Source organism: Hirundo rustica, chromosome 9, assembly GCF_015227805.2.
Source record: "Hirundo rustica isolate bHirRus1 chromosome 9, bHirRus1.pri.v3, whole genome shotgun sequence".
NCBI classification, from domain to species: Eukaryota; Metazoa; Chordata; class Aves; order Passeriformes; family Hirundinidae; genus Hirundo; species Hirundo rustica.
The window spans coordinates 28,917,065-28,944,118 of record NC_053458.1 but is presented as its reverse complement, the minus strand read 5'-3'; the positions used below and the strand labels follow the sequence as shown (position 1 = coordinate 28,944,118).

The 27,054-nt window shown below is 49.1% G+C and overlaps 2 protein-coding genes across 5 annotated transcripts; both read left to right on the top strand.

Annotated features, from left to right (window-relative positions):
* The first annotated feature begins 1,318 nt into the window (after positions 1 to 1,318).
* Positions 1,319 to 18,701, top strand: TMCO1 (transmembrane and coiled-coil domains 1). Of its 4 annotated transcripts, none has more exons than XM_040072403.2 (7): positions 1,319 to 1,452; positions 2,181 to 2,258; positions 5,338 to 5,397; positions 8,862 to 8,908; positions 9,494 to 9,561; positions 12,714 to 12,858; positions 18,369 to 18,701. In XM_040072403.2, exons 1-7 carry the CDS (start codon positions 1,383 to 1,385, stop codon positions 18,465 to 18,467), a joined length of 567 nt encoding a protein of 188 aa, XP_039928337.1. In that variant the 5' UTR covers positions 1,319 to 1,382; the 3' UTR covers positions 18,468 to 18,701. The 4 variants fall into 4 exon arrangements, with proteins under 4 accessions (XP_039928337.1, XP_039928338.1, XP_039928336.1 ...); XM_040072404.2 differs by lacking the exon at positions 18,369 to 18,701 and adding an exon at positions 13,795 to 17,660; XM_040072402.2 differs by lacking the exon at positions 18,369 to 18,701 and adding an exon at positions 16,261 to 16,734.
* Positions 18,702 to 18,824: 123 nt separating this feature from the next.
* On the top strand, positions 18,825 to 27,009 carry ALDH9A1 (aldehyde dehydrogenase 9 family member A1). Its single transcript, XM_040072401.2, has 11 exons — positions 18,825 to 19,044; positions 19,682 to 19,827; positions 20,923 to 21,052; positions 21,349 to 21,483; positions 21,957 to 22,153; positions 22,913 to 23,053; positions 23,793 to 23,981; positions 24,885 to 24,972; positions 25,311 to 25,452; positions 25,945 to 26,057; positions 26,161 to 27,009. The coding sequence occupies exons 1-11, from the start codon at positions 18,855 to 18,857 to the stop codon at positions 26,253 to 26,255; spliced, it is 1,566 nt and encodes a 521-aa protein (XP_039928335.1). The 5' UTR covers positions 18,825 to 18,854; the 3' UTR covers positions 26,256 to 27,009.
* Positions 27,010 to 27,054: the final 45 nt, after the last annotated feature.

The window sequence follows — 27,054 nt, the reverse complement described above, 5'->3', positions numbered from 1 at the left end:
CAGTTCCTCACCCTCTTTCTGAATGGTGTGTTTAATTTAAGGGCGGTAGGTTTTTTCCTCTCCCTGTTTTTCGCTCAGCTCTGCCCGTGTAATCCCACAGTGCACCACTGTCACCGACAGCAAACTCCTCCGTTACGTAAGGACAGGCACAAACCTGCCCTTCCCTGCCTGCCCTGTTTCCTTTTCTGTATTTCTGCTTTCTAGGTCTCCTCACCCCATTACAACCCCTGGGTTTGGTCTAGTTCTGCTGCTCCAGGTGTAATCACTGGAGCCTCAATAAAAGTCAATTTGCCTGCCAAATCCTTGCCATTATTGCGCTGTCCTCATTAATGCACTTCATAGTCCCATCCCGTACATGAATATTTTACACACACGAGCAATGGGAGATTTAATTCCCTGTGAATCACAGAGTGCTGTACTCCACTGCTGCCTGTACAAGGAGCGTGTGGGACAGCAACAGCCCCTGGTTAGCGATATTCCTAAATATCTGAGCCCAGGTGTCTCCTGGTGAGATGCACTAACAGGGTATTCACAGAGTGGCAGAACCCTAGAAGAGTTTGGACACTGAAATGAAAAGGACATTAAAGATCGTTTCCTTCCACTCCCCGGCAAATTAACCCAGGGCAGAGTTGGAGAAATCACGGAGGCTTCTCCAAGCCGACCTTTTTTTGTGAGCAAACGCCTTGTGCATCTTCTCTGGCAAGCGGGTTCGGGCAAGGCGCAGGGAGGGCAGACACCCACCCAGTGTCAAACTACACTAGGGGAGGTTTAAGTCGGACATTAGGATGAATTTTTTCACAGAAAGGGTGATTAGACATCGGAACGGGCTACCCGGGGAGGCGATGGAGTCACCGTCCCTGCAGCTGTTTAAGGAAAGATCGGGCACGGCACTTGGTGCCACGGTTGTGCTGGGTCCCATGTTGGACTCGGGACGGTCGCAGAGGTCTTTTCCAACCTAACTGACTCTGTGAACCCCTCCGCGAGCCCTGAACCGGGCGCGGCCTCACTACGGCCCGGTGTGGGGGGACTCGGGCGTGCTGCGGCAGGAGCTGGGCACAGACCCCGCCATGACAACAATCTTCCCTCAGCCCCACTGCGGGGCGGAGCCCGCGGCCACGATTGACAACTGCATTGCCCAATCAGCGCAGGGTCCGCTGTCGCGTTTAACAGATTGACAGCCTTCTCGCCCAATCAGAGTGGTGTTAGCAGCCCTTTGCCCTCCCCTCGCCCTTCCCGCGGCTCCTCGCTCAGCCGGCGGCGCCCGCCGGAAGTGCATGTGGTCGCTTCCGGGCGTTGCTAGGCAACAGGGAGTCAGCTTCCGGGTGGCGGGTGCACTTCCGGGTGCGCGGCGGTGTTACCGGCTCGGGGGCGGCGGCACCACCATGAGCACCATGTTCGCCGACACCCTCCTCATCGTGTTCATCTCCGTCTGCACCGCGCTGCTGGCCGAGGGTGAGCCGGGCGGGGCGCGGCCGGCGGCTCCCGGGAGCGGGGGAAGGGGGCGGCATTGGGGGACATGGGGAGGCGGGGCCGTGAAACGGGGCTCGGTGGCTCGGGGTCACCTGAACTTCCTCACGGAGGGGACAGCGGTGAATCCCCTCCCCGAACAACGCTGGGAATTGGGGTTATTCCCTCCGGGAGGGAGGGTGAAAGGACGTAGTTGTTTTCCCCCATAGCTGTTATGGGAAGGATGTGAAGAAATCGCCTGACCTTGCAGGGATGGTGGTTTAAGCTGCTTGAAAGGTGTTTTATGTTTCAATGTTTGAAATAGAGGTAACTTTTTAAGGAAGTGTTGGATAGGTGCCTTTTGGGGTAGTCACAAGTCACAGGTCCCCTTTCTGACATCATGCTGTACCCCCAAATCCCCTTCGTCCTTCTGTCCCCAGATCTTCATCCCACACCTGCAAAGCAGGTTTATCAATAAAAGTAAAACCTAAAAACTTGTCTCAGTTTTAAACCTACAGCTCGTTTCACGGTTTATTTTACAGTTCCATTTTACATGGAACTCGGAATGGAGATTTGAAGGAAGGGGATGGTGCAGTTTGCTGGTGCTTTGGCTGTGATATAACGGGGTCTTGTAGATATAAAGTTTAATTTCTGCACGTGGATTTGCTCCCTTGTATCAGCATTATTGCAGGGGGTTTTGACTTCCCTCGTCACTGGCTGAGTGTTTGTTTCAGGTATAACTTGGGTGCTGGTTTATCGGACAGACAAATACAAAAGATTAAAGGCTGAAGTGGAAAAGCAGAGCAAGAAATGTAAGTACTCACCAGGGGCTTATTTCTGTCCTTATTCTGGTCTTTTGCTGGAAGAAGCTCAGTCAAAGACCTTTTGCCTTGTGTAAATTGCCCCTCCTGTCCATGAAGGACAGGAGGGAGTAAGAGATTGGTACTGGCATCTTCTTCTCTGCACATGAGAAGCTAGTGTCTGAAATAAATGTCTGAAATACATTCAAAGATGCAGTTTCTGCCTTTCAGGGGCAAAGAGGAGGATTTGAGGTCTGTGGAAAGAAAGAACTAGGGCTGAATAATGAATACCACGAGGAAAAAGCATTTTATGTAAAGATTAAAAGTGGTGATTAATGGTGGGGGATGAGTAAAGACAAAGCCATCATGGAAAGGTCTGAGCAATCAGCTGATGTAAAACCAAATTATTATTATTATTAAACTGGAAGCAAATAGGTTAGGAAATATTAGGAAATAAGTCCCAGGTTCGTTCTATAGAGAGGAGGTTTGGATGGGGAAAGGAGGGAAAATGGAGTGGAGGATGAGCAGTCAGAAGATGTGCATCAAATATTAAGGGAAATGGTTAACAGGAGGGAGCACCGAGTGTTTAAATGGACCTGTCTGTGTCAGAAGCCAAGTTGCCGAGGAGAAATTCTGGTCTTTCAACCTCAACTGTGTGCACCCTACCCAAGTTACAGCAGTGAGAGACAGCACACAACAGCTGGGGCCAAAATAGAGCTGGTTTTACCTTAGAAATATCTCATCGTGATGTCAGTGCTCTGTAATGCATGAGAGAACAATATTATCACATACTGCTCTTACCAGTCCAGCTTATTCCAGCCTTCCCCTGGGCAGTTTAAGCTGAGGAGTTGATGCATAGTCGTGTTTGTGTCACAGCTCCATCGTTAGGGACTTTTGACACCACAGCAGGAGCAGATGGGGATTGCATCTTTGCCTGCCTCACTTGAATCCCACTTGTCCTGTGTGTGGGATGGAATTAGCCCCAGAAGAGCAAGTTAGAGAAGGAGTTGAAACCCAGCTGCAAACTTGGTGTCCTCTCGTGTTTGTGCTGTTCAATTCCAAAAGCAGTTAGCAGGCTTGGTCTCTAGGGCTTAATGATTGCTGTAAGAGTTTAATGCTGTTTGCTTTTATAGTTCTCCTGGTATCTCAGCTATCATCTGTGAAGGGAGGGATGTGAGGTTCATGCATCTCAATTAGTTTCTGATATCCTTGTTTGATTCCCCACCCCCAACAACAAGAAAAAAATAGAGGTAAAGCTGAATAAGGAGTCAGTAAAAACTCAGCTTTGCTGAATTTTTTTCCCTTCCCCTCTTGTGCTGAGGACAGCTGGCTGACCTGAGGGCTTACAACTTGCCAAGTGGACCACTTGAGCCACACCTTTCAACTGTTATCTAACACATCTGAAACAGGAAAAAACACATTTGAGACCTTTAAGCTCTCCCAGGAGAGCTCTGAGCCTTAGGATTTGCAAAAACAAAGGAGCTGGGTAGTGTGCTTGAGCAGACATTGTTACTCCTTAATTTCATCTCTTCCTGTCCTCTCCTTCCTAGGGAGAGGCTCGGCGTTAGCTGAGGCTGCTGCAGGGATTCTTCTGGGTGAATGGAGGGGTAAATGTGCAAGGCTTGAAGGCTGTCCCTGGAATTTCTGGTGTGTTGACATGGATGTTCCCACGGCCAGTCCTGAGGGAATTGAGGCCAGGAGTTCCTCGGGCTCAGCATAAGGCTTAATAGCACTGTCTAGAGCTGGGGCCGTGGGGTTATGGACCAGAGGTGGACTGATGGGCTTTCCCCAGCTGGAACTGGCATAAGGAAGGTTATGGAGACAGTGTTCTGTGAGCTCTGGGTGCGCTATGTCATCTGACACCTCTCTCCAGTATTCCCTAGGGACACAAGCTCCCTGTTTTCCTCCCTGCCCACCAGAAATCCTCCTGTTCTTTGGGAAAAGCAATTGTCTCTCACTCCATTGCAATGGAGAGATAATGTTGAGGTGACTTGTTCGGGCTGATGTGATTTTCTGAGCAGTTGGGACTGACTCACAGGCATTTCATAGAGCAGCTCTACAAACCTGGTGTGGCTTGGAAGGTTGGCTGTCTTCATTTCCTCTGGGCTTTGAAATCAGGGCTGGAAGGTGTGTGCTGAGCTGGTACTTCACGAGGGAGGGGAGCCCCAGCAGTCGTGAGCTAACAGTGAGCCAAAGCTCTTTGTTGGTAGAGTAGGTATGGTACATGCAGTTCGCATAAAGTTTAAAGCAAAAAAGGGCTGCTCTCTGTTGTTAGACCATGGTCGTGCTTCATCATCCTTGCCTCCTGGAGTACTCTTGTTAGAGGACTTGAATGAAAATGTCGCTTGCTTCCTGGAAAAGCCCTTTTTGCCGTCCCAGGACGTCCTTTGCAGCTGAGCAGCACATTTTCTGTGTTCCCGTTTCCCTGTGCTGGCTCTGCTGGCCTGCTTTGCTGCAGTGGTGGTTGGTGCCGGGTGCTCGGTGCATGTCTGATTTGGGCTTTTAGCACCTCTGACCTTAGGCTTCTGCTTTAAAATATTGGGAATACTTCAGTACTGATGAATTGAAGAACGGAGAGGCTGTGGCTGCCTGCTTGGACAGCATTTCCCCTGAGAATGCCTGCCTGTGAAGAAGGGATGTAGGAGAACACAGACTTTCCTGTATTCTGCTTCCCACTGCAGATAACCGGGAGCAGAGATTGCCACAAAGCTCTTTTCATTCCACTTGCTGAATCAAAAGCAATTGGAATGAATGATACTAGTGACAAATCAGCAAGGGTCACTTGAGCCAAAATTGTCTGCAGACTGCTCAGTCCACAATGGTTTGGGCTCTTGACAGAGTTCAAAATTAACCCTTTAAATAGGTTTGTATCTTATCCAGGGTTTTGAAATTTATTTGTTATAGTATTTAAGTGATTGATGTAATCAGCCTTGGTAGTTGATAATTTATTGATTCTGAACATGTTCTTAGTCCTGCTTAGCTACCTTTTGTGCCCCTGTTCTGCAGAGGAATAAAATGTTTTGTTTGGTGTGTGGAAAAGGAGTGGTGGTATCACTGTGCAGAAATGATGGAGTATCCTTTCATTTTGCAGTGGAAAAGAAGAAGGAAACGATAACTGAATCAGCAGGCCGACAGCAGAAAAAGAAGATAGGTAAGAGTGGTGCTTCAAGAATGGTGGAAAGTTGAGAAACTGATGGAAGTGATTATCCTTTCCTTCATTCAAGGCTATTTATTCATTTACCTTACTCTTCCAAGGCAGGAGATTCCCAGCCTCCTGATGGTTTTGATCAAATGGGTGGATGACTGAGAGGAGCAGTGATCACCTCCTGCTGAGCTCCCTGACTTTTTCTCCCATTTTAGCCTTGATATCCATGGCTGTTACTACTTTCAGCTGCCAAAGCTCTTTGCTGCAGTGCATGGCAGCTTGCTGTAGCTATAGGAATCTAATTATGATTTGGAGTATTTTTTTTTTCCCTTCATTTGAACACTTTAGAGCTGAAGATGTTCATGTTAACTGTAACCGTGCTTAGATTAATTTCAATTTTGATAAATCAGTTTTGCTCAACTTTAGGCAACAATTTATTTTTCCATTCTTTTTCGTTGTCAGTAAGGTGAATTCTTTCTGGGTAAGGGTAACTCTCCAAGTACTGAACTAAGCAAGAGGAGGGTAAAGAGATGTTTAGAGGTTTTAGGAGGATCTGCTATCTGCAAGACTTGCAACGTGCAGCAAGGCTCAGTTAAGTTATAACAGAGGTTGTGGCAGGAACACTTCTGAGAGCTCCTGGGAGTTGGTTTCCTCATTCCTCTGTAACACCAGGTAGCTGGATTAATCATTTGATCTGTACAAAGCTTGGGAATTATAAACAGATCTTCAAACAGTTCTTCCTAGGTAGAAAACCTGTTGTCCTTAAATTCCTGAAGGGACAGGAGCCAAAATGCTTCCTCTTGTGCATTTCAATTCCTAATCTTGACTAATCCCTTTGTGGGATGGACTCTGGTGGATAAGCAACTTTGAAAGCGACCATATGCAGATAACATTAAATAAAAAAAGGTGTGACAATGACTTTTTTGCAGGGCACCATCCAAGCTGTGTTCCTAGCAGACAATATTTTACTTGTGCTTGGACTAAACCAATAAACAGTAGAATCTGAGGACTTCAGATGCTCCACCAATTTTTATACACTGAAATAATCTTGTTTTGCAGATGCAAAAACAAAGCACAAAGGGACAAAGATCAGAACCTAGGAAACGACCACTGATTTTGTTTGCTGTGATGCTTGCTGGCCAAGCCTAAGATTCTGACACTGATTTTTTTTTGTTTTGTTTTGGTGGTTTTGTTTTGTTTTGTTTTTTACAACTGCTGCATAACTTCAGTGTTTAATTTGTGCTCAGGCAAAGATGACTTCTTGGTGTTTGTGAAAAAACAGACTCTGAATGTCACACTGGACTCCCAGAAAATGACTCACAGCTGTTAAATGGTTTTGAAATCTCTGATCTCAGTAACTTACTGGATGTCAAATCATTCTGCAAGATGGGGCATTGTTGCCACAGCAAATCTACTTGTGCTGGAGTTCTTCCAAGTTCTGCCATTTTAGTTAACAAAAAGTAAATATTGAGCTGGGGATTTATGGATAAGTAACAGCTGTGGTACAGACCTGCCTCAGTTGCCATCTGTTCTGTGCACAGAATAAGACAGGAGGTGTGTGGATGATATTACTTGGTTTCATAAGGGATGAATCATGCATGTGCACAAGGAGATGGGGGAAAGTTGCTTGGGAAGGCTTAATTTATTTGGTGTTTCCTGCTTAAAAATCTTTATTTTTGGCTGTAAAATGGACTGATTGTCACATTGTGTCTGAATCACCTTGGGCACTGTTGGAACAGGACACCTTTAGCATTGGTGTAGCCTTCTGTCATTTCAGTTTAAAGAGATGATTTGTTAGCTTAAACCTGCTACTGCTTTCTGTGTCCATGTGCTTCTGGAAGAAAAGACAGTGATGTTCTCAGGAGTCCACACATGGACAGCAAAACTAAAACAAAATAAAAACCCCCAGTCCTGGCGAATCTCTGTCCCTGTATCATCATGGTTTGCGTTCCAATGAGCAGAGTAAGATGACTTTGGACTCCAGCAGCTGCTTGTTAACCTCTTTCTCTGTGCCTTTAGCCAACTGTAAACTACCCAGCAAAGGGCTTAACAGGCTGTTTATGTGTGATTTGGGCAGGAATAGACCATTTATAAAAGTTGGTAGATCACCCAGAACATGTTCATTTTGAATCTGTAGAAATGGGTGAGACAGGTCAGATATATTGGGCAATCAGAGCTGCCTTCTTTCCTCTGTGTAACCTTTAGCCCACCTAAATAGAAGGTTAGTTATGCAGCAGAGGGGAAAAAACAAGTATTTGTGCCAAATGTGATTCCTGAAGAGCTGGCCTGTGGTTGCTGAAATGTCCCAGGACACAACTTTCCACCTGGCTCAGGAAGCAGGTGTCTGGAAGGTTCCTGCCAGAGGGGATGGTCTGTAGTTAGGAGCAAGTGGAAATAGCAAAGAGGGTTCTAAGGATTTGGATGGGGGTGTTTCTGTTGCTTTTCATAACACTGACTGTGAGTCCCTGTGCTCAGCAGGGGCTTGGGAGAGAATTGTGGAGCTTCTGAGCTGTGGGCCTCATATACTGACACATCAGTGGGGATCCCTTGAAATTCCCATGCTGGATAGCCCTTGGCAGTCCCTCTGCATCCTCCCCTCTTCACTCATGTGTTCTTTGGCTATTCCATCATTGCCCACTCCTTACTTCAGCTGGCTGTTGCTTCCCAGCCCTGGCTGCCCCTCCGGATCCTTGGTCGGAGGAGCACAAGGCATGGTTGGGGACATGGGACAGGAAAGGTGACAGATGGTGGATAATGCTGAGGGCCAGAGCAGCCTTGCAGTGAGGGACAGGGAAAATGCCCTCTCGGACATCCGAGTATCTTTGAAGTCCGTGGTGATTTAAGGACAGACTAAATTTCCCAAGTATTTCCTGCAAAGCACAGTAATACACTCATTACTGAATTGCATGTACGAAATCTCTTTCCTCTTTGGAGAATCTCCTAGGTGTGAGAAGGGTGCAGGATTCTTTACTAAGCCCAGCAGGATTTTGGTGTTGCTGAGGTGCAGCTCCCAGCTCTGTGCATGTTTTTTTCCCTTTTGAGACCTCCAAAAGGAAATCCTTACTTATTCAATGTATTTATGATAGTGTGCAGCAAATTGATCACTGCTCCCTTTGGGAACTGTGATAGAGGGGCACTGTTTTTGTTGCACTGGCAGCAGTGCTCATGCTCCTGTGTGAGTTGGTTGAGTTAGCAAATCTGACATTGGGTGCATTTATTTCAAAAGTGCTGAATGTGTGATTCCAGCCGCCTCCTCTCTTTGTGCCTGACTTGCTGCATGTTGCTGTGGTGGAGAAGCGGTTAGCTATGTACAGTTTTTCACTTTCTACTGTCTGGCAAAGAGAGCTGGAGTTGATTTTGGAAGTGTTATTTGTTTGGAGAGCCAAAGAGGTTAAGTTTTCCTGGAAATGAAAACACTCTGGTTTCTAGGTTGACATAACTGATTATAACTGTTGTTTTTGTCTTTCCAGAGAGACAAGAAGAGAAACTGAAGAATAACAACAGGGATTTGTCAATGGTATGAAAATTGAAAGCCAGTTCCCAACTGCTGAAGATTTCAGTCAGTTTTCCAAGAGAAGGACTTTGTTCAATTGGTAGACAAAGCTGCTTTTCCTCTGGATAGGTCCTTCTGGATTTTCTCTAATAACTACAGATTTTAGTATGAGCCACAGAGTTATTGCCTCATCTCTTGCCAAACCTTAGCTATTTTCATTTTTATAAGTCTCCATGATGTTTTTCAAAGTCGAATTAAGTTTTGTGGCTTCCTATAACTTTGGTCGTTGTAAAGATCCCCTGATGGGTTTTATAAGCTTAAGGAAAAAATAAAACCAGCCTGTGCAAGGGGACAGGACAAATCTTGAGCACTTTTTGGTTTTATATCCCTGAAGCAGTGGTTCCCATCAGTGGTCCACACTGTGGCTGCCTTTGTACCCAGTCTCTCTGGGATTTCTCCAGCCACTTTTACAACCCCTCTGTCTCCCGGGTCATCCTTTTTCCCTGTTGATTTCAGTGATCTGTACAAAACCTGTTTTTAAGGGTGTGAGCTCATAATACCTCAGTGTGGGCCTGTTGTTTTAAGTATCTCTGACCTTTCTGCTGGCAGGTTCGGATGAAATCCATGTTTGCCATCGGCTTCTGCTTCACTGCCTTGATGGGAATGTTCAACTCCATGTAAGTATCAACTTCCTGGACTTTTTTTCCTGAAATTTTTATGGTGAACATATTTTCCACCTTCCCTTCATCACTTGAAGTGTTAGGAGTGACACTGTCCAGCCGAGAACCATAAATAAATAAATGGACATTTCATGTGAAGATGTGGTGGTTTGGTCGTCACATGCACGTTCTGCTCAAGAGGGAACACTGAGTCCTGAACACAACCAAATCAAACAAATTGCATTCAGTCTAGACACAGCTTTAATATCTTTTCTGCACGGGAACGTCCTGGTTAGGGCAAGTTTGGTGCATGTCAGGCAAACATCTTCAGTCTTCAGCTGCTTTGGCTTTGCTGTAATGGTGTGACCAAAGAATGCTCTTGCAGACAAAACTGGGTCAGCTCCCTTGGAAATGAGCTGTAATTGCAGAGTTTTGTTGTTGCCCCACTTGAGGTAATCAGAGTCCAGATATAAACAGGTCCAGGCATGGGCTCCAAGCTTAATTTGTTTTAGAAGTGACCTGGGGTAGGTGTAGTTTAAAAAAGCAAACAGACAAGAAGCCCCAGACTGGTTTGCACGGTTATAGACATCTTTGTTTCAGATATGGAAATCTGAAAGGCTGTGCTTGGCTTTTAAAGCTTGACTCGCTTGAAAGATGAACTGTTGACTGTTAAGTCTGAAGATGACATGCATATTGTTAGGATAACCTTTAGGAGGCTGCTTGATATCTGGGCAATACCCTTGCCCTGCACACAGGAATTTACATTCTTGGGCACCAAAGCCTTTGGCTTCTGTGCTGGCAGTCCCCAGGATACAGTCAATTGTTATTTTACTGGAGATCTGTGGGTGGATAAATTGCAAACATGGGGTAACATAATAACAGAAGTGCTACTGTGTGGATCCATTATTTATTCAGCTTAGTCAGACTTCAGCACTGAGCATTCTGGGCAGAGCAAAGCAACCCAGCACTGGAGGATTTTAAAATTTGGGTACAGTCTTGAGTCAGTGATGTCTCATTTCACTGCAGCCCTGAGCAGGGCTGGAGGTGCATCATGAGCAATGAGGGATCTCAGGGGGCATTTGTAGGGTTGCACTTGAGACCTCCACGTGCTTGCCTTGCTCTTTGTGTACAATACAAACAGCAGCTCCTGCCCCTGAAGAAAACTGAAAAATGAACTAAAAAACATTTACCCCACTGTGCCCACTTTTTAGAGGGGGAAGAGGTAGTTGCTCTGTGTATTCTGTGACTAACAAGTACTACAGAAGAGAAAGTTTGTTAAGCACTTTAGGAAGGGGTTGATTTGGATTAAATTCTATATGGCTCCTCCTTCCATAAATATTAATTAAAAAAAATTAAGGTAGAAGAAACCAATAAACTTCTACCAAGTTTACTTGTCTTATTCCTCTCTTGAGGATTCCAGTCCACAGAGACCACAGTACTGAACGAAGAATTGATGTGAACCTTTGGCCATATCTTTTATTTAACTGCCTCTTTCTTCAGAGGGAATCTGAGCAGCAGGAGTATCCATGGAGGCACTGTGGGTGTGGTAGGAAAAGGAAAAAAAGGGTGGCTGACACCCGCAATGGCTGTGGCCACATTTGCTGCTTTTCCTGTTCTTGAATGAGTTCATGGCTGCTGGGAAAAAAAGAGCAGGAATTGCGTAGAAGCAGCACCCTTTGGACAGGTGCTTTGCAGGTGCTGCTACTCTGTCTTGAGCACCTCACCGTTGCCGAGTGCCCCTTAGTCAAACTGGAAATCACTGGGGTGATTCCCTGCTGTCATTCCTGGAGTGTCAGCAGCACTGGGGCAGCAGGTGGGACCGTGCTGAAAGGATGTGGAAGTGTCTGCAAGGCTGGTTTAAACCCAAAGAGCAGAATGCTGTGCCCAAGACAAACAGCTGAGTGCCTGTTGTGGCTTAAAAGGTTCATTATGGCAGTGAGATCTGCAGCAGCAGTGGCCTCCAAGCCACCAGGGATTTCACCTGGGGCAGAAATTACCTTCTGTGTGTCTCAGTTTTCTCTTGCCAGGAACTTTTTCATGCAATCACTTCCCTGCCTTACTCTGAGAGCTGTGCATTCCGGTACCCCTTGATAGCTGTGAAAACCTGCTGGAATTAAAAGCAGGTACCTCAGGGTGCTCCTGCTGGAGTACTTGTCATTCTCACAGCAGGAATAACGCAGAATTCGAAGCCGCTGGGGGATGTTCCAGGGAGATAAACATCCGTTCCGAGCTCTTTTGCCAAACTGCCTGTGAGATGTAAACAAAGTTGGCGTGTGTTTGAGCTGTGGCTGTGTGAATGCATCTCCACAGGAAAGAAGGCTCATTTAGGATCTCTTGAAACAAGAAACACCTGTTCGAAAATCAGCACATGCAGAGAAAATAACATCCAAATATGCACATGCTGATGAGGCATCATACACATCTACATCAAAAGATTGAGTCGACTGTCTGGCTTGGGAGAAATCTTTGCAAACTGGCCAAAATTCACACTCTGCCTGATGCCCTGGAATGTGGGCCTGGAGGGGTTCCAGGAGCAGGACATGCCGCTCGGAATGTGCGGTATCATCCTGCCTCTGCACTGCCTGCATCTCCATAGCTAATGCAGAGAAACTGGGGCTATGAAGTGTTCTGTTGATGGCTCTCTTGTGCATCCTGAGGAGCACAGCTGCTCCGGGGAAGGAAAAGGTGTCTTTGATTTATGCTCTGGTTTAAAAAATGCTGCTTTGCTTCAAGCAAAGGGTCTGTCTTGTTGCAGTAACTGCAGTACAGCGGGGTGACGGTCATTCATCTTTTATTGAAGGGCTGACTGTGTTCTGGGAAGTGATCTGCTAAATCTGACTTAGAAATAAAATGCACCAGGAAACTGCAAAACACCAAGATTTCACAAATCAGCAGCTTGTCCAACTGAGCACTTAAATCACTAGGAAACACTTTGATTATGGTAAAACTGTTCCTAAGGGAATCCTACCCTGTGGAGGGCTTGGAGAGAGAGATGTCTTCATCCTCCTTGGTGTAGTGTATGGAGAGGGGCTGGAGAAGGCAGCAAGGCCTTTTAGCCTTGCATGTGGTCTTACCTGCTCTGGCGGCCTGTTGAAGATGCTCACTTGTTCTTTCTACATCCAAAAGCTCTTCTGCTGTCTCCAGTGGTGACCCAGTGCTCTCTTTTCCAGATTTGACGGCCGAGTGGTGGCAAAGCTTCCGTTTATCCCCCTCTCATACATCCAAGGTCTCTCCCACCGCAACCTCCTGGGTGAGGATTACACCGACTGCTCCTTTATCTTCCTCTACATTCTCTGCACCATGTCAATCAGACAGGTGAGTACGCTTTCCCTGGAGCAGGGGAAGCATATCCCCATCCAGGAAGAGGAGTATTGCACCTATAATCTTGAATCTGTTTGTGGCTTCTGTGTTTGTCTTCATTCCTGTGCCTCATATTCAAAGCAATTCTAGGCTGGGATCATTAAAACAGTGGCTGTCCTGGATGGGCATGGAAGACTTGGCTGGAAACTTATACCAGGGCTCTGGGACAGAGTTGGCAGAAATGGATTCCTGGCTTGTGTGATAAGTTTGTGGATTGCCATACCAAGAGATTGGTCTCCATCAGCAGCTGATCTAAATCCTGTTCCTTAGTAATTACTACTTTTACAGCAATATGTGCATCTTTACAAACAGCAGCATTTTTAGGGGCAGCTTCCTAGGTGGATTGCAGCTCTGTAGAAGTTTCATCAATCCATAAAGTTGCTAGAAATGTGAGGAAAGAGTTAAAGCTGCTCTTTTGGGTTTGTCCTTCCTGTTTTTGCTGGCTGCCTGATTTTTTTTTCAGAATCTTAAGAGCTGTACCTTTGGCGTTGAGTCTCTCCCAGCATTAGGGACATGACACAGACAGGGGGTCTGGTATGGTAAGCCAAGAGTAGGCTCCACAGATCCCTCCAGCAAAGCTCCATAGTCCCATCTTTTGGAAGAGGATGAGGATATCAATGAGGATAAGGGACCTGTTCAGGAAGGTTCACTGGCAGCTCAAGTGGCAGAATGGCTGGTGAGGACAAGAGGACCTTCTCAGTACAACAAGAAGTCTATTTTGTTTTCCACTTTCCCTACAAGCTGCTGGGATAAGTTAATATACTCAGGATGAATGCTAGTGCAACTAGCTGCAAATTAGCTTCTCTTCTGTGTTTATATTTCCCTTTTCTTTGATTCACTTCCTGAATTCTCAGTGCTTTTCTCCTTGACCCTCTTGTTGCTTTTCCTCAGGGGTGCCAAGGAAACCTAGACTGAGGGACTCAGACTTCAAGCAGATCAGCAAAGGGAAGTGGTGTGTAATGCCAGGAGCTGGCGTAAGCTTGATGGAGCAGCTCTGTAGCACAAGAGTTCCTTTAGTCACCAAGTGCATGCTGGATGGAATTCCCCATAGCCCTTTGTATTGGGTGTTTGTGCTGAAATGGATCCCAGTCTGGCCCTGTGCAAAAGCAGACAATGAACTGTAGAATCATTTGTGCTGAAAGGATCACTTGGAGGTTCATCTCAACACCCCTCACTCCAAGCAGCCCAGCTCCACCAAAGGCCAGGCAGGGGCCTCCTCACTGTCTTTGCTGCAGGACAAACTTTCACTTCCCAATGACTAGAGCAGGGTTTGCTGCTTTGAAATCACTCAGACATATTGAGCTCTTAAGATCACCTTCCAGAATTCCTGGGACGCTGTGGTCTGATGCTGTTCCTTCAGGCAGTCTTGGTTGGTGCTGCTCTACGTTACCTGTTCCGTGGAAAGTCCTTTCTTTTCAGTGTTGCAGATTATGATAGGAAAGCAAATAGCACCACCAGCAAGATTTTTCTGCACCTACTGGGTTGATTGGGGAATTTTCTTGCTGAAAAATCCCTCACATTTTGTCCAAAAATATCATTCCTGTGGTGAATTCTAATGCTGGGGATTTCCTGATGTTTTATTTGGTGAAATTGGTGGGTGGCATGAACTAAGAGGCAGAAATGCCAAGCTCTTTGCAGTGGATTGAGCTTTCCATGAAACTTCTGGGAAAAAAAAATTGCCCTTGTGCTTTAAAGTTCCTGCTGATATCCCTGTGGAGGAGGAGAGTGAGTTTATTGCTTTGGAGAAGGGTGTGAGACTGCAATCTTTATAGTGCTGCCTTATCTACGTGATCATGGTTAACAAGTCCTGCACTTCTCCAGCTGTGAGGCAGATCAGCTCCTTCCTCCTTGCAACTCGAGGGAAGGGCAGGGGCTCCTCAGTTTGCACAAGAGGTCAGAACTGAAGCTGTGATTGCTGCTGGCATCCTGCTCTTGGCTTTATTGCTATTTGAGAGAACCTAGGTGATAACAGCATTGGGAAGAGGACTTCAGAGCTGTGACAGGCAGGGAGAGAGGGGAAGAAAGCAATTAAGGGCTTAAAACGGTGCCAAAGACTTGCACTTTGTGCTTTCAGTGACCTTGGAGGTGAAGGCTCTGTGATTCTTTGTATTTCACTGTGTGCAGAAGGGGAAATCTTGCCAGGTTGGCTTCAAAACAGGTGCTGGCCCAGGGGAGGACAAGTGTTGTGGGGGTTGGTGTCTGGCTTGATGCTGCTGACACAAGAGGAGGAGTGGAGATGTACCAAAAATCAGGGAAAAGGTTGTGAACAAACCAAGGAGACCACAGTCTCTCAGCCTTTCCTTAAATCCTGGAGCTGCCTGTGAAACCATCAAAGCCAGGGAAGAGAGATGTTCCTGTGGAGCTCAGAGGTAGAGCAGGAACTCGGGTGTGTGTGAAAAAACAGCGACCTGGTGGGAAATGCAGGGGAGTCTGCGGGGGTAGGAGACTGCCTGGGCGGTGATTAAAGTGACATTAGTGGGACAGGCAGGAGCAGCATCAGGGACTCTCTTCATGTGGGGGTGATAAACTCTTCAAACACTGACTGGGAAGCTTCTCTGCCTGTGACCTGGCCAGTATCTCCCAAAATAGTCACCTCGCAGTGAGTAACTTCCTTTGCGCCGTTCCCAGCTCTCCCTGGCACGTAAATCCTGTCCCCTAGTTCCTCCTGCCTTCCTGTTTGGAGAGAGGAGGGCTGCTGGGAGAGGCCTTCCAAGGGTCCTTGAGCTGCTGGGTTTTCAGCTGGGAAACTGCTGCTGGGCTGGGTGGGAGGTGCAGTGTCAGGGTTACATCCTCTGTCGCTGCTCCTGGTTCTGAGCTCCCAGCCTTCACCTGTGCTCTTTGGGAAGAGGGATACGCTGCTCTTCCTGGGGTGTTTGCTGCTCTTCACTTCCTTTTCACACGCATCTGAACTGTAGATTAGGCTGCTTCTCACCAAAATCTATTCCCAGTGGGAAGGGGAGCCAGCAATTATCCCTACTGCCAGGACTGCACTTTCCCACAGAGCCTGCTCTTAGGGCAGGGAGCCACCTGCTGCCTTGTCTGAGGTCCCTTCTGGGTTCGAAGACCAAAGCAGGAGCAGCTCCTCTGCTTCCTGCAGTCATTTGAGGAAAGATCAGAGCTCAGATGAGGGATTTGGAACCCTGAATCTTAGTCTTCACTCCCTGCTCTTGAGGGTGATGGTCATGCTTGTGTTGAAGTAGACTCTGCAGATTTCCTTGTCCAGTGTGACCCACAGCAGATGGGACAAGGTTTCTGCTGGGCCTTGGCCCATCTTCGGTGATTCCAGGTGTAGATTTCAAGATTGCTGTCCAGCAAAACGTGCTTTGGAGCTAGTGTGCCACGCTTTCTGCTTTCCAGAGCAGGGGGGAACTGCATGGAAGAGTGATGCTGGACGGTGTCTGTAGTCTGGAATTCAGACAGACAGACTGTCATCTCCCTTCGTCTTCAAGCAATTGGAATAAAATTTAGCACCACAGTTCCCCTCTCTCTCCCTGAAAAAAGGAACGGGGAGGAGGCAGTGCACGCTTCCTTGGTTCCATGGATCCCTGCCAGGATGTCTGCTCCGCGGGTGAGCTGCTAGGAAGCTGAGAGGACAGCGGTCCTGCGGGCTGCTGGCTCTGCAGCACCCTCTGCTGTGCTTGGTGTGTCCCTGGGCTGCTCCTTTCTGTCCGTGCCGCGATCCAAGGAACACCAAACAGCAAGGAGTTAATGCTCTCATACATATTCATCTGCTGAACATCAACCAGTGGCTGGTTTATGTATGCCATGGACTAAACCTGATGTAATTCCTCTTCATGTGTTCCTTGTGTGTGGGCTGAAACCTTCCTTTTCATAATCTCCAGCTGGAATGAGTCCTGATTTTATTTTATTTTAGCTACTGTGGAATTGCAAAACTACCCGCCTTTCCTTTTTCTTTCTTCTCTCTCTCTTTTTTATTAGTTTATTCTACTTCCATGATAAAAAAGTTCAAGAGCTCTGTGACCTTGCTGTCTGACCTATCCTGACAGTTATTTTGGAGAGGACACTCCAGCTTGAAGAGAATCCTTCCTCCTTTTGTTGTCTCGATAGCCAGCACTCAGCTGGTGACACGAGGAGGACACAGTTGTTTTCTTCTTTCCCCTGCATCTCAGATGTCCCTGTTTTGCCAGCACTGCAGGAGCAGCATCTTGAGTGGGAGCTCCCCGCTCAGGGATGAAACTGAAAGAACTGATGGCTCTTTGTAGTTCCACTGTTGTGAAATCTAAAAGAAATTTCACAAAAATCAAGAAAAACATTCAATTTAAAATATTTTGCTCTGATTTTTTGGCTTATGCCTGGTTCTGCTAATTAATTCTTCCCCTGTCTGTTGTTTTCCACTGAAACACCCCGCTTGGATGCAGATGAGGTCATCCCAGTAGTCAGGTTTTGGGGTTTGCTCCATACGTCCCGTTATCCTGCATGTCTCCAGCGCCCCATTGTTCTGTGTGCAGCACTGGCATTCATGTTAATTCTGGGACTAAGCTCCTGACTTGCACTTGGCACACGCTCTGGTTGCCATGCTGCTGTCCCAAATTCCAGCTGCATTAGGAGACTCCAGCTCCCATGGCCACCAGCAGCAGTGCTTTCTGGAATTTGGGAAAACCGAGGGCTGCAAGGTCTGCCCGTGAGCAGGCACCAGGAACATGCCCTGCAGTTAAATTGCAGTGCTATTTTATGTGAATAGTGTGTGTAAAGACAGCTGACAGTGGGGTGTGTAGCTGAAAATGGGAAAGAATCCTCATCCAAAATACAGATTTGGTGTTCAGGGGCTTTTGTTGAGGTGGGGAAGAATGGCCCAGCCATTTTTGTCTGGCTCCATGCTGAGCTGTTTTGTACATATAGGGGGAGAGGTTCAATATGCAGTAGCCAGATGGGTTATGACTATGTGGGTGACAACCTGAATCTGTTGAAACACGTGGGGAGGTTTTTACTGGTGCTACTGGAAAGAGTCCAGTGGAGGCCACAGAGATAATTTGAGGTCTGGAACATCTCTGTTGAGGAGAGGCTACTGGAGCTTAGCCTGTTTAGTCCAGAGAGAAGACTGGGAGGAAATCTCATCATATAAATGTCTCAAAGGTGAGTTTCAAGAGGATGGTGCCAAACTCTTCAGTCGTGCCCAGCAACAGGATGAGAAGTACCTGTGAACTAAACAAGAAGAAGTTCCACCTCAGCCTGAGGAAGAAATTCTTTACAATGAGGGTGGCAGAGCACTGGAACAGCCGCCCACGGTGGGCGTGGAGTCTCCTTCTCTCGAGACATTCCAAACCTACCTGGACATGTTCCTGTCACCTGCTCCAGGTGACCCTGCTGTGGCTGGGGATGTTGGACTGGATGATTTCCAGAGGTTCCTTCCAACCCCAGCTATTTTGTGAGCAGTCGGGATTTCTTCCTCTTTGCTTCCCTTGCCGTACTCTGACCTACCTTGCTCTCTGTTGTTGTTCTTGCAGAACATCCAGAAGATGCTCGGCCTTGCTCCTTCCCGGGCTGCCACCAAGCAGGCAGGAGGCTTCCTTGGCCCCCCACCTCAGGCAGGGAAGTTCTCCTGAAGCACAGCCCTCACGGGAAGCCTGACCAGTGCAACAAGACTGCCTTGGGGAGGTAACGAGATGGGATTCTCGGTGAGGCGTCACCTGCCCAAAACCAGGCTATGCGGTATTGAAACCGTCATCCATTTGGAGTATTCCACCAGCAGTTAGTTGTTCGTTCATCCAACCAAGAAACTTTTCTCGGAAGATAACGCGACCTTTGTTTCTGAGTAATAAACGGCATGGGCATGTTAATTGATGCTAACGATGTCTCTTAATTGGGCGACGGGGAGCGGGATCGGCCTTCAGGCGGCTGGCACGCCCCGGGCGGGGCGAGCCCTGACGCTGAAAAGGCGTCCGTGGGAGAGGCGGCGCCTCCGGGCCGCGGCGCCTGACGGGATCCCGCCGATGTTGGCACAGCCCCGGCTGCCGAGCCTCCTGCTCCTCCTCCCCCGGCTGCGCGCACTCGCTCCCGGCCTCGCCATGAGCTCCGCCACCGGCACCGTCACCGTGCAGCAGCCCCTCAACTACCGCGCGGGCGCCCGCGTCCAGCCCGCCGACGGCGGGCAGCTGGAGGAGGTGTTCGAGCCGGCCACAGGTACCGGGGGAACCTCCGGGGACGGGGAGAGCCTCTGTGCCTGCGGGGCTCGCTGTCCTCGGCTTCCCTCAGCTCGCCTGTGCGGGTGTCCTGCACGCCCCGGTGCTCCGGAGCCGCCCGTGCTGTAGTGCCTTTGCTCTGCCTACGGCGTTTGGCCATCGTCGTTCTTTATGCAGAAATCGGCTCTCGCTCTGTCAGACGCAAAATGCAGCCTGACTTTGGCAAAACCCCGCCATTTAAATATCTCTGTAATTATGGAATTGTAGTTATTGGTACGTAGCTGGTATCAGAATCGCTCCCGAGCGTTTGACCGTCCTGAGGAATGTGTAACGAGAGTCCTGAAGAGGGTGGTAAAAGTGTAACAAACTCAGCTGGGAAACCTAGGAATTTTGTAACAACTGGTGCTAATTAGTGACCAGAACACGGCTGTGGAGAATGTCAGCTCTTAATTCTGAACAGCTGAATTGCAGCGCCTCTTCTCTGGCTGATTACAAATCAGTGGGTTTCAGTGGGAAATCCTGTGCCGGGTATAGATGGCTTGACTGAAGTAAATGGGGTTTGGTGCAAGATAAGCCACGTTCTGGGCCCCTTTTCTGAGATTTCCGTCTCATTTATTCCCTGTTTAAAACGTGCCCAGGTCGTGTGCTGTGCAAGGTGCCCTGCTCTGGGGAGAAGGAAGTTGATCTGGCTGTGCAGAGCGCAAAAGCTGCCTTTAAAATATGGAGTCAGATGTCGGGCATGGAGCGATGCCGGGTGATGCTGGAGGCTGCCAGAATTATTCGGGTATGTTGGGGGGGAGAGGGGTGCTTCTATCTCTGAGCTCCCTTGTGGGTTATTGTGGCTCCTGAGGGCTTCAGCAGGACTTGCAGAGCTCCAGGGATTGCTCAGGAGTTAAACTCCACCTTTGGCCAGAAGAGACCAGAGGCTGCCTCAGGCAGGGCTTTGCTTTTATCACTGGAGTCAGCATCCCTTTGTGCAGCTTTGGTCTTATCACTGGATTCAAGGCCAGTGCGTGCTTTCTCAGCTTAATTCTGTAAGAAAACATAGAGCTGAAGCCACCCATTTGGCATCCTGCAGGACTTGTGGTTCTTTTAACAGCTCCAAAGATTAAATTTCACTGCACGCAGTTTCAAAGCTGAAATTGCATAACTGGCATTGCTGAACTTTTGGCTTGTCGGAGGCTGTTGTTACATGACTGGAATGTGTCCTGACAATAAGAGAAAGTAGGAGTACTGGTTTTTATCTATCAGATAATATACATGGGGGAGGATGCACATAAGTCAGGTTTAACGCGGACTCCTTTCTGAGATAATAGGTTCTTGGGCATCAGAGTTAATCTCCAAGGCACAGACCTGTAGGAAGCCAGACCTCTTTTCCCCAGTGTGTATAAACCATGAGAAAACTTTTCTTTATGGCAAACTTTTGCTTTTGCCAGACTTCCAGAGCAGGGTAATATTTCTGCCTGGGAGATGGACTGTTGAAGGATGCTTCCCAGCTGCATTGCTTTGTCCCTCTTCACTGGCCTCTGGCTCCATCCTGATCTTGCTGTTTGCTCTTCCCAGTTTAGTTCTGAGAATTCTAATCATTGTTTGCCAGCCAGCTTCCAAGTTCATGTTTGTTCATCCTTTAGATAAACAGGGTTGTTAAACAAGACCGGACCAGCAGTGAACCCCAGCAGCTTTCCCTTTGACATTGCCCTGCACTCAGTCACCATGGGGGGATGGATAAACAGCAGCTGGGAAGGTCCCTTTTGGAGATGATCAGTTTCTCAAGACAGAATCTTGTCTGGGACTTGTGTGCTTGGGAAGCAGCTGTCTCCTCGTGGAGTTCTGCTCCAGTCTTCTCTAACATGTTGTCTGTGTCCTGTGCCTCTCACAGGAGCAGAGAGATGAAATTGCCACCATGGAGACCATCAACAATGGGAAATCCATCTTTGAAGCCAGAGTGGACATCGACGTATCTTGGCAGTGCCTGGAGTATTATGCAGGGCTGGCAGGATCTCTGGCGGGTGAGGGCGTTACTGGAGTTTGCTCCTTGCTTTCTGTCCGACCTTCCTTGGCACAAAGCCATCTTTGCTGCTGATTTCTCTGAGAGATGGACCATTCCTTTTCCTGAAGACCTTGGAAGGATTCTGAGAGGTCTCTGCCCAATGCTGCCATGCTCTGTAGGCACTAACGCACCTTCTGTGAGCTTGCTGGGGTAGAACTGTGTCTCTGCTCCCAGGCAAAGCTATACCTGACCCCTGGGGGCTCTGATCAGACAAGAGACTCTGCTCTTTTCTACCTTCTGGCTGTTTCTTTGCAGGTGAACACATCCAGCTTCCCGGGGGATCCTTTGGCTACACTCGGAGAGAACCCCTTGGGGTGTGTGTTGGGATTGGAGCCTGGAATTACCCTTTCCAGATTGCCTGCTGGAAGTCTGGCCCGGCCTTGGCTTGTGGTAATGAAGCCTTTCTGCCCACACAAGTGTCTCTTCAAAGCCAAGTGATCCTGGGGAAGAATGATTTCTGGGATGAAGTCTGCGATTGCCTTGAAGTGTTGAAGGATTAGCAGAAAGTTCAGGCTGTTACTCTGGCAGAAAGGGAAGGGAAATGGAAGGAGGAACATGTCAGATATCAAGAGCTTAGGAGTGCATCCAGAAAAACACCAATAGCTTGGCTTTGTTCCAGTTGGGGAAGGTCTCTGGAAATGTCTGCAGGGCAAGACCAGCAGCCCCATCTCCCCCAGTGCTCTCCCCAGGTGGAAGGGTACCCTTAGTTGCAGTGATCAGCTGAAAGCGTTTCCTCTTCTCTTGAGGAGAACTTCTTGGATCTGTTGAGACAAACTCACTGTGTGGGGTGGGGATTGTTTTTGTTTCTTCCCTGAAGCAGTTTGGGTGTTAACCCCACCTCGCCTGTGTCTGGGTTCCCTTAGGCAATGCGATGGTCTTCAAACCTTCACCCTTCACCCCCATTTCTGTGGTGAGGTTGGCAGAGATCTTCACAGAGGCTGGAGTGCCCAAGGGACTCTTCAACGTGGTGCAGGGTGGGGCTGCCACGGGCCAGTTCCTCTGCCAGCATCCAGATGTGGCCAAAATCTCTTTCACTGGCAGTGTACCAACTGGCATGAAGGTAAAGGCGCCTTGAGACAAGGGGTCTGTAGTTGATACCTCCTTGAGCTTTACTGCATGGGGCTTGTGGAGGCAGGGTGTGGGTCAGCATTTTTGGGGCTGAGCAAGGAGCTCACAGCACGGGCAGGGTCGTGCTGGGGAGCCAGTTAACCTGCTGGGCACTGGCTTGGGAGAGAAACCCCTTGGTCAACTTCACTTGCCTAGCCCCTGGTTGTAGTGAAGTCTCTGAGCTGCTCAGGTGGGTGTTGATGTTGGGAGGGAGAGTACATGAAACAGCAGCACTAGAAAAATGGGTTCTTGGCTGCTATAAAGCACTAAAGCTGCATGCAGCTTTCTGTTTTTAAGCAAGGGGACAGTTTCTGTGAGTTTCTCACCCTCAATTTAGTATTCCAAAATTAAAGAATGACTTTTGGAAATAAATTCTGAGTTGAAGGAGGGGAAATGTTGTCCCGTGAATGCTCCCTACGTGTGTGTACCTGTGGGTTGCAGTGACAGATGCAGCTTATACTGAGCATGAGACTTCCTGCAAATGCCTCTCCAGGTTTTGTTGGTTTTATCTGTAAAAAAACAACCCCCAAACCCTCTGATGCTGTCCTCAGTCGGAACTCACCATACCTAGCGAACCCAGGTTGCCTTTTGTGCTGCTACTCTTACTGGTGAATGGTCCTGCAGGAACTCTCCTTTAGGGTCTCTTATCTCTCCTCACCAGCCTGTCCTTGGCCAGTGGGTCACTTATCTCTTGTGTCCTCGTTCCCCTCAGATCATGGAGATGGCAGCTAAAGGGATAAAGCCAGTCACCCTGGAGCTGGGGGGCAAATCCCCCCTTATCATCTTCTCAGATGCTGATCTGGAGAATGCTGTGAAGGGAGCCCTCATGGCCAACTTCCTTACTCAGGGTGAGGTGAGTGTCTGCGGGGCAGGAGTGCTCGTTCCCAGGGAGGCAGGGTGGGGTCAGGATTGGGCACTGGGGTCAGCCTGTGACCTCCTGTAAGTGAGGGATACCCTGAAGCTCCCATCTTGCCACACCTTTCCCTGTGCAGTGTCAGAAGGGATGCCCTTGCAGGAGCCAGGCATGGCTGATGTCCCAGCAGAGTGTGCCTTAGCCACAGGACACGCTTAGCCAGTGTCCTGTCCTCCCCAGACGTGGAGCACCTGGGCACCAAGCACCCAGCTCAGCACAGCTGCTTCCGTGCCCTGGGCACCAGTCTGACTCTCACAGGTCAGGAGAAGCTGTGCTGGTCTCCCTTGGAGGGGCAGCAGGTTCCAGCCTGGTGTGCTGAGCCTGAGGACAGGGTTATGTCCTTCCCAAATTCGGGATATCCACCTGTGCTGCAGGTTTTGTCTAATCCTGTTGGCAAACTTGCTCCATTTCTGGGAATTCAGAAGTCAGCTCAAGGTCTCTGCTGCTGGTGACCTGTTGCGTTTTTGCCGCCTGGTGGCATCACAGCCACTGTGTGGAGCATGTTCAGTGCAGTCATGGCCCCAGGGTAATCTCCTCGTGTTTCTTGTCCCCAGAGACAAGTTAGCTGCTGTAGCAGCTATGGAAGGGCTTTTCCAAGAGCCTCTGGAGCACGACCCAAGCAGGGAAGGACTGTGGAGTGCTGTGTTGCCTATTCTGAGCTGCCTGTCCTGTGTCCTAGGTGTGCTGCAATGGCACCCGGGTGTTTGTGGAGAGGAAGATCCTGGATACCTTCACAAAGGAGGTGGTGAAACGCACCCAGAAAATCAAAATTGGAGACCCTCTTCTGGAAGACACACGGATGGGAGCCCTCATCAACCGGCCCCACCTGAACCGTGTGCAGGGCTTTATCAAGCAGGCAAAGGAGCAGGTGAGGTTGTGATGCTGCCTTGTGACTGCCCTGAAGTGTCTCTTGCTAGACAAACACTCTACTCTCCTGCCCTGTGCCTTCCCAGTTAAGCTGGGTTTTTTTGGTTGTTTTTGGTTTACTCAGTGGGTGTGTTGTACCACTAGTTATAGAAGTCTGTGGGATCTGATGGGACACATCCTGGGGTCCTCAGAGAATTGGCTGATGTAGTTGCTGAGCCATTCTCCATGATACTTGAAAAGTCATGGCAATTAGATGAAGTCCCAGGTGACTGGAATAGGAAAGCCACCCATTTTCAAAAAGGGTGCACAGGAGGAGCCTGGGAATTACAGACCCATCAGCCTCACCGCTGTGACAGTGGAAAGGTGATGGAACAGATCCCCCTAGGACTTGTGCTAAGGCACGTGGAGGACAGGGAGGTGATTTGAGCCAAGTACAAGGTGCTGCACCTGGGTCAGAGCAGCCAGGCTGGGGGATGAGCAGATGGAGCAGCCCTGCGAGGAGGGACTTGGGAGTGCCAGTGGATGGCACTGGACGTGGCCCAGCCATGTGTGCTGCCACCCAGAGACCCCCGATGTCCTGGGCTGCATCCAAAGCAGTGTGGGCAGCAGGTGAGGGGGAATTCTGCCCCTCTGACCTGCTCTGGTGAGACCCCACTTCAAGGTCTGTAATCCTCAGCACGGGAAAAACACGTGAGGAAAGGCTGACAGTTGGAGTGGTTTAGCCTGGAGAGCAGAAGGCTCTGGGGACGCCAGATTGCAGGATTTCAGTGCATAACGGGGCTTATAAGAAAGATGGGGACAAACTTTTTAGCAGAGCCTGTTGGGATAGGCCAAGGGCCAGCCAGAGCTGGGCAGGATGCTCCTGTATGTGCCTGCATCCCTTCCTCTCTTGGCTCTTTTCCAGGGGGCAGAGGTGCTGTGTGGTGGGGACCTGTATGTGCCGGATGACCCGAAGCTGAAGAATGGCTACTACATGCGCCCCTGTGTGTTAGGTAGGATCCAACTCAGCCATGGTACCATGGATGTTGTGGGATTTCTCCTGAGAAAGCTGAGTTCAGCTTTGTAACCGGGCTCTGTGATGTCCCCAGCGTGGACTGGCACTTGGATGCAGGTCCTAGAGAGAGCTGAGGCTTCCAAGAGCCGCATCCAGGGGAATCTGTGCTGTTGGAGAGCCTGACAGGAATGGTGCCGTTGGTGCTTTTGAGATGCAGGGTGTGCCTGACTGCTTTGCCGCGCTGGGTGCTGTCTCCAAGGCTGTGTGGGTTGCTGAATGCACAGGCTGTGCTGCTGCTCTTCCTCCTGAAGCACTTGTGCTCTGCCACGCTTGCAGGGAACTGTAAGGATGACATGACGTGTGTGAAGGAAGAGATCTTTGGGCCTGTCATGGCCATCCTGCCCTTTGACACGGAGGAGGAGGTTGTGGAGAGAGCCAATGCCACCAAATTTGGCCTGGCAGGTGGTGTCTTCACCAGGTATGACTGGGCAGTGTTGTGGGATCATTCTGGGCAAGGGAAACACTGCAGTAATTTGCTCTTGCAGTGCCTGGGCATGGGTATCCTCTTCCAGAAAAGCCAAAGCAAGGGGTTGCCAAAAGGGAAATTTGTAAATGACTGCACATCTCCCATTTTTTCCTGAAGTGTTGGGTGGGCCCAGCTGTCCCTTGGGTTCCTCCCAGTCTGGCTTGGCCTGCTGCCTGCCTTCCTGCACCTCCAGGATGCATCAGGAGCCTGCTGTGCTGCTGCTGGCTGCTTGCCCCACTCTGTATTGCTGGTGTCCTTGTCCTGCCCTCTTGAATTTAATGCACTTGGAGCATCCTTGGGGATTGCTGCTGCCTCCTTCGAGCAGGCAAAGACAGAGTAGGGCAGGTTGGACTCCAGAAGGCAGTGTGGCCTGCTGGCCTTTGTCCAGTGGATGTTGTCTGGCAGGGGAGGAGGGGATGCAGCTGAATTGCCCTTCTCCTGCAGGGATATCCAGAAGGCTCACAGGGTAGTGGCTGCTCTCAAGGCTGGGATGTGCTTCATCAACAACTACAATGTCAGCCCTGTGGAGCTGCCTTTTGGTGGATACAAGTGCTCAGGTGAGCTCTGTGTGACCTCCCCTGGTACCTGCCAGCTCCAGGGGCTGTGAGTAGCCCCTGGCACTGCCTGGAGCTGTGTCCTCACTCCGGCTCTTCCCTGCAGGATTTGGCAGGGAGAACGGCCGGGCAGCCATCGAGTACTACTCGCAGCTGAAGACTGTCTGCGTGGAGATGGGTGATGTGGAGTCTGTGTTTTAGTGGCCCTGGGAAGCATCAGGCAGCTCCTTCCTGCCAGCCAGAGATGTGGATCATGTACACAGCAATAAAATACCCTACAGTTGTCAGTGCCTGGGGGGAAGCAGAGCTGGGGCAGCATTTGCCACCCTGCTCCTGCAAGAGTGGTTGTACACACAGGGCTCAGCTCTGACCTGGCTGGTGGACAGTGGGAAGCTCAGAGCAGGAGGCACCAATCTGGCTTTTGGCAGCAGCTGCTGCAGCCACAGAGGTGTTACCAGAGGCTTGTCAACTGGCCCAGGCCAGGCCCAGGCTTCCCAGGCTGTGTGCCTTGATTCCCATTGCCTTCCACCCTCCATCAGTTCTGGCTTCTGAACAGGTAGGACCCTACTCAATGCACGTGTGAGCTCTTGGACACAATGATACCCTGTAACTATCCTGACCCTGTCTATTCTGTGACCACATAAAAGCCTTAAGTGTAGCATTGTTTATTCCCTCTAGACCCTTGGTAACCTCAAGTTTTATTTTTTTTGTATCTGTACCTTACTTACAAGTGGGACAAAACATTGTGGGGAGGGTTGGCTGATGCTTCCTGGGCCAGGCATGGCCCTGGGAATCACCTCCACACAAGAGTGGTGGTATGCTCCAGCACAGAATAGTGAAAGCTATCTCACTTCCTTCCTGTAAACTTACTGTTCTTTATACACATGATGAAGCAACAACTTCAATTGTTTGCCTACATCTTTTTTTAGCAAACAAATAAATACTTACTCTGGAACATCTTCTCAGAGTGACATGAATTGAGGCGTCCAGAAATGGGGCT